General features: G+C 57.4%; 1 protein-coding gene across 1 annotated transcript in view; it reads left to right on the top strand.

Annotated features, from left to right (window-relative positions):
- Positions 1-1,093: 1,093 nt before the first annotated feature.
- The window catches only part of LOC112106566 (IgGFc-binding protein), a 35,106-nt gene continuing 29,451 nt past the window's right edge, over positions 1,094-6,748 (top strand). The window contains exons 1-3 of the mRNA XM_026658566.2: positions 1,094-1,100; positions 2,018-2,071; positions 5,374-6,600. Of these exons, the coding sequence (XP_026514351.2) occupies positions 1,094-1,100; positions 2,018-2,071; positions 5,374-6,600 (1,288 nt within the window). The remainder of the gene's footprint in view (positions 1,101-2,017; positions 2,072-5,373; positions 6,601-6,748) is intronic.

Raw genomic sequence — 6,748 nt, 5'->3', positions numbered from 1 at the left:
AGGTTTTATCCCTGGATCTGGGAGGGGAATGGGGTCCGGTGGGTTAGAGCAGGGGGAGCTAGGAGTCAGGACTCCTGGGTTCTATCCCTGGCTTTGGGAAGTGAGGGGGGTCAAGTAGCTGGAAGTCAAGCAGTGGCCCTGTTAATCGTGGGTGAATGGAGAGGAAAGAAATTGGTGAAACATTTTCTCCCAGGAGAGGCATGTGACCCACATCCCCCGTCTCTGCCACGTCCACCCCTCACAGATACTGCAGGGGCCCATTACCTCAGTATCCTGTCTCTGGTGGTTTTAGGATTAGGGTTTGGCACAAGAAGGTAAAGAAACCCGCTAGTGGCATTTGGTGGTGGTGGGGGGCATTTCTCTTTAACCCGAGGCATTGTGGGGTTCTATCCCATAATACTTTGACGCTCCTTCCTCAACTGCAGCAACTGCATAAGAACTCTGTCCTTTTTGCAAGCCTTGCTGAGTCCTTGATCCCAGGGGCACCATGTGGCGAGGAGTTCCACAGGCCTCTGTTGCATTGTCCCATCCCCTCGTTCTTTGAATGACAGGGCAAAGGGACTTGACTCTGCCTTCTCTCCCAGTCCAGAGATTGTAACTCTCTGACACAGCCCCTCCTATCTGTCATCTCTCTACACCTCATTCTCCAGCTCTCTTTGCCCCGAGCTGACTCTGTGTAGAATTGCCCTCCTCCAGGAAGCTGTGATGAAACCCGACCCATTTGCCTCACCCATGGGTGTCACCACCCGCCTGGGGGAATCCCTTGCCATATAAGCCCCTCAGGCTCTGCTGCTGAGCTAGCCAGGTGCTCCCAGCAGGTGAGTCCAAATTCTTTCCTTTCTCTCTTGCCCCAGCCACTCACTCTGCACAGGGGTGGGGTAGGGGAACCGGAGGGGACATTTTGGGGGCAGGAGATTTAATGCTGCTTGGATTCAAATTCAGTGGGCGTCAGATAGATAGATAGACAGATGGAGGGTGTGTATGGGGATGAGGGGGGGAGAGAAAGTTTGTATCTAGGGATAGATAGAAGGTGTATATATAGGTAGAAAGCTGATGGGCTCACATGGGGATGGATGGGTGGCTAGCTAGCCAGATGTTGGGTATGTATGGACAGACAGATGTGCATTGAGGCATGGCGAGAGAGACAAGAGGGGAGCAGATTCTCAGATAATGGAGGGGGACAGAGGAGAGCGTGGGTAGATGGGGGAAGGAATAGAGAAGGGGATTGCTCTGGAGCAGGACCAGAGAGATAAATGACAGACAGGGATGCTTCCGTGGGTTCTGTTTTGGGGTGGGGAGCATCCTGCAGGGCCCATATAAGGCCTCACCTCCCTCTAGACCCAGGGGAGCAGATCAGACCAATGGGCCCATCTACCCTGGTATCCCGTTGTCAACAGCGACCAGTCCCAGCTGCATTAGAGTAGGTGCAGGACACCACCTGATAGCCAATGAAGGAATGACGTGCTACAGGGGAAGCTGCTGATTGACCTCATGCCAGGAGGGATGGGTCTCAGGGGGATCACATGCCTGGGGGGCTCCAGCTCCTCCTCCCATGTCCATTACCACTTTGCTAAGGCAATCTAGGGGTGGATGGTCCTATTTTAACCCATTGTGGTTGGGACAGTATTGGGGTGTGGGAGAGATTGAGGGAGGGTGAGATTCATCTGCATTAACCTGTAACAGACAGGAGACCCTCCGAAAGCTGGGAATAGAACCCAGAAGTACTGGCTCCCAGCCCCCCCTCTCTAACCCACTAAACTCCACTCCTCTCCCAGAGTTGGGAATAGAGCCCCTAGACCCCTCTCCCCTCCCAGAGCTGGGGTAGAACCCAGGAGTCCTGGCTCCCTGTTGCCTTGGGAATCCCAATTCCCCATCAGTGCTGCCTCCCCCCATCCCCATACTCAGTGGGTCCCCTGGTCTGCCCACCTCCGCTCCCCCCAGGCTCCCCAACTCCTGGGGCAAAGGTGACCCCAAGCCCCCCACTCCGTCTCCCCTGATTAACCCCCTTGTGTTTCAGCCATGGTGACAAGGAGGATGCTGCTGCTCTGGGCCGGGCTGGCGCTGCTGGCGGGTGAGTGGGGATCCAACCCAGGGGCCAGGGGAGCTCAGGGTGAGGGAGGGTCCCAGGGGCGGAGCAGGGCATGGGGTTACTAGAGCTGGGAGTGGGGCAGTAAAGAGCATCCAGGGACTGGGACCTGGGCAAGGGGGGAACCACAGGGCAGGGAGGGACGGAAAATTCTCCAATCACCCTGGGTAAATCGGAAGTGGCTCCACTGGGGTCAGTGGGGCTGATCCCTTTCACACACACTGGTGTAAATCAGGAATGACTTCACTGGGGTAAATGAGGCTGATTCACCTCTTGCTCACCCCAGTATAAATCTGGAGTAACCCCACTGGAGTCGATGGGTCAGATTTTTCTCTCTGTGTAAACTCAAGCTCACTGCTGGGCCAGCCCCCTGAGCCAACCTCCCTGGTGCCCAGCATAGCTGGGGTCCTAGAGGTGCTGCTCCAGATGGGCACAGTTCACACAGCCTTGGGGCTGCTGTAATATTTGCAAACTGCTCCTGCTTCAGGGGGTGGGTGGCTGGGACCACGCCCCCTTGCCTTAGCCACACCCCTATGTTGAGGAAGGGGTGTGGCATAACTTCAGCTACTGCCACACTCTACTGGGGCATCACTCTGCCCACCCCGGCTGGGGCCATGCCCCAGGTGTGCAAAGTTTGCACACTCGGAGGGCACATCACACTCACTTTTCACATGCAATAGGGGGAGGGGGAGCTGCACAGAGCTCATCAGTGTGTGTGTGTGTGCTCGTGCACGTGTGAGCACGTATGCTATCATAGATATGTATGTCAGTGTGTGTAGGTCTCCGTGTTTGTGTGTGTCAGCATGTGTCTGTGTGTGTTTGTGTATGTCAGTGTGTCTGTGTGTGTCAATGTGTGTGTACATCTGCGTGTTTGTGTGTGTATGTGTGTCAGTGTGTGAGTCAGCATGTGTCTCTGTGTGTCAGTGTGTCTCTGGATGTTTTATGCATGTCAGTGTGTGTGTGTGTGTGTATGTCAGCGTCTCTGTGTGTATGTCAGTGTATGTTTCTCTGGGTGCATCAGTGTGTGTGTGTATGTGTACGTTAGTGTGTGTACATCAGCATGTGTGTATGTGTGTCAGCATATGTCTGTGTGTCTCTGTGTTTGTGTGTGTCAGCGTGTGTGCATGTCAGTGTGCATGAGTGCAGGGGTGGTTTAGCTCTTCCCCTCGGCCCTGCCCCTCCTGCAGCCTGGTTGCCTCCGAGCTGGGGAAGGGGCTGCGAATACAGCTGAGGATGGGCACAGAGCAAGGGTCTGCTGGCCACGCCCCACTTCAATTTGACCACACCCCCTTTCCTCTTTGGCCACCCCTTTCCTCTCTGACCTCACCCCTTTGCCTGCTGGTCACTCTTGCATTTCCTCTGACCACACCCCTTCTTCTGCTGACCATGCCCCTTTCCCCTCTGACCACACCCTTTCCCCTGGTCACTCTTGTATTTCTTGTGACCACACCCCTTTCCCTCTGACCACACCCCTTCTCCTGCTGACCACGCCATTGTCCATTTGATCTGACCACACCCATTTCCCCTTTTTGCCACGCTCTTTCCTCCTCTGGCCATGCCTTTCCCACCTGGACACACCCCTCTGGCCATGCCTTTTCCCCGACACTCAACCTCACTTGCCCACAGCGATGCTAGTGGCAGGGAGGGGCATGGGGGTCCCCCCCCCAGAGCTGGTTACTCCAGATTTAGGGGTGTTTCCTGCCAGGGTTGAGCTGGGCTTTGAGGCTTGCAAGAGTGGCGGAGGGCCTGGGAGCCAGGTCTCCTGGGTTCCATCCCCAGCTCAGGGAGATGTTTTAGTGGTTAGAGCCAGGAGTATCTGTGTAAGCAGGGGAATGGTCCCGCTATTGTGGGGAACTTTCCTGGCTTATACACTACCCTGGTGAAATGGGCTAGTGAAAGGATCTGAGTCCTCGCTCCCTCTCCCTTTACCCAGAAGCCTGCCTGACCTCGAGGGCTCCCCTTCCACTCTCCTGTGTGGCAGAGTCCTCGTAACCCCAACAAGGCTGGGCCCAGGATTCCTGGGGGTCTCGACCCCCAACCTTGTCATGGTCACATAGGGCAGGGGCTAGGGTGTGCCCACTCTGGGGTGCTCTCCTTGCTCTGGATGCTTCCCTGACCCGCTGATCGTTACATACAGTTCAAAGCAAATACAATTTATTAAACGGCATCCAATTAAAAAAAATAAGGAAAAAACGGGAAAGGTTAAAGGAAAACCCGCTCTGTGGCACGGGGACATCACAACCAGCATCTCTGGGATGTCAGGGAAGTTTGGTCTGTTCCTCACACGTCCCAGGCCCCTGCCCAGGCCCTGGCTGTGCTGCAGGGATGCTGCGGGTCGGACACTTGCTCTGGCGGTGGCCCCACGCTCTCAGGCTCTAGATGGCAGGACCCTTCTTCCCAGCGTCACCCCCGCCCCGTCAGGGTGACGATCCCCCTCTGAGTCTGGCCTGCAGAGCCTCTTGGCTGGGGGCATCTCCCTGCGCTGGGCCCACTGCCCAGGGTCCCCCTCCTCTCCCCAGCTGCTCACCGCACCCAGCTCCGGACTGCTCCAGCGCCAGCCCAGCCCCAACTTCACTCTGCCTCCAGCACGGCTGCTGCTGCTGCTCTGCCTCCAGCTCCCTGGGCTGCTTCTCTGGCCCCTCTGGCCGGCGTGGCTCAGCTCCGTTCGGGCCCCTGCTCTCTCCTTAGCTCGGCCCCACCCTGCCTGACCCAGGCAATTCCAGCTCATGCGGAGGACTGGACCCTCCTGGCTGCCCTGTCAATCAGGCTGACCTGGAGCATTGGCTTCTCCCCATTGGCCCTGGGGACTGTCAGTCTCAGGGTCTTGATTTCCCATGGACCCTTCCCCTTTATTTTAGTGCTGGGAGCTAGCCAGCCAAACCCACCCCACTGAGTTTTAGTAAGGGGACAACAGTCCCCCTTACATTTGGAATCTGAAATCTGGTTTCCCAGCTCACTGGGGGTAAATTTAGAGATGAGCTGGCCCCAGACAGTAACAGCAGCACCTGGACTCAGCTCTCGCACACCCGACTGTAACTTCCTTGGGGTTACTCCTCATCACACTACAGTGAGAGGTGAATTGACCTCACTGAGGGACCAGCAGAGCTGTGTGAGGGGCTGCCCATGGCTGGGGTCTACAGGTCAGGACTGAGGGGCACTGGCAGAGCAGTGTATGGGTTACTGAGAGCTTTAGCCATTGCTGTTAGCTCTTTTCCATCACTAAAAGCAGCTGCAAGACCCACTAGAGCTGCCGACTTGGTGACCCCTCTCTGTCCCTCTCCCCTCAGGCCCCGGCACGGCCGCCCCCATGGGCCAGGAGTTCATCACGGCTTTCATGGAGAATTACCAGATCAGCTACTCCCAGGCTGACTTCCAGCTCTTTGTCTCCGGCTACTCGCCCTCCACCACCGTCACCGTCGAGGTGCGTAAGTCCCAGTTCCGCCATACCTTCCAGCTTGGCCAGGGCCAGACGGTCTCGGTGAAGATCCCGGCCAGCACTGAGATGTCCGGCACCACCAAGTTCTGCAGCACCGTCCTGGTGCAGGCGGACAAGGATGTCTCGGTGATGTCACTCAATGCCAAGGAGCTGACGGTTGACACTGGCGTGGTGTACCCGGTCCAGAGCCTGGGCTTAGAGTACTACATCCTCACGCCAGCTGGAGACGTCTCTGGGACCTACAAAGAGTTCTCTGTCATGGCATGGCGGGAGCCCACCACCGTGGAAATCCACCTGAAGGGCAGTGTGAGGTTCCAAGAGCAGGTCTACCGGGCCGGCAGCAAGATCACCGTCTCCCTTGCGCCCTACGAGGCTGTCCAATTCCAGAGCAGCCAGGACCTGTCTGGCACCCGGGTGGTGTCCCGGAAGCCGGTGGCAGTGCAGAGCGGGCACAGCTGTGCCCAGAAGAACACCAAGTGCAACCATGTGGCCGAGCAGCTGTTGCCTGTCTCCAAGTGGGGCACGGCTTTCTTCGTGCCACCGATGCCCTTCCAGGCCAGCTACGACCTGGTATACGTGGTCGCCTCCCAAGCCACGCAGCTCACCTACCTCTCTGGCGGGACCCAGGGGAGACAGGGTCTGGTGTCTGGGCAGGTCCTGCAGTTGGAGGTGAGTCTGGCCAAACCACTGTACATCTCCGCCAGTGCCGGCATTCAAGTCTTCTTCTTCTGCACCGGCGGGACCCAGGGCATCATGCGTTACGACCCCTTCTTGGTCAGCATCCCGGACGTCTCCAGCTACTGTGCCTCCTACTCCATCGCTGGCCAGCAGGGCTTCCAAAACTATGCCATCATTGTGGCCAAGACTGCATCGGCCGCCGGCATCACCATGGATCAGCGACTCCTGAGCGGGGTGCGCTGGAAACCGATTCCCGGCACGGAGTATTCCTGGGGAGAGTTCAACCTGGGCAGCGGGGCCAGTGCCCGCTCGGTAGAGCACCCCAGTACCACCTTTGGGCTGCTGAGCGTCGGCATCGCTCAGCAGAACGGCTACGGCGTGGCTGCCCTTTGCCAGAGTGGTGAGTGGGGGGTATCTGAGGGAAAAGGGGGCTATGGGGTGTATCTGGGTGCTTGTCCTGTTGTAATTGTGAAATCTTAGGGTGGTGAGCAGTGTGAATAGCCCCTACGGGGGACCCCATGCATGGATGGGTGTGGGGGTGTCTCTAC

Source organism: Terrapene carolina, unplaced genomic scaffold (genome assembly GCF_002925995.2).
Source record: "Terrapene carolina triunguis isolate 2854851 unplaced genomic scaffold, T_m_triunguis-2.0 Scaffold461, whole genome shotgun sequence".
Taxonomy (NCBI): Eukaryota; Metazoa; Chordata; order Testudines; family Emydidae; genus Terrapene; species Terrapene triunguis.
This window is presented reverse-complemented; position numbering and strand designations above follow the sequence as displayed.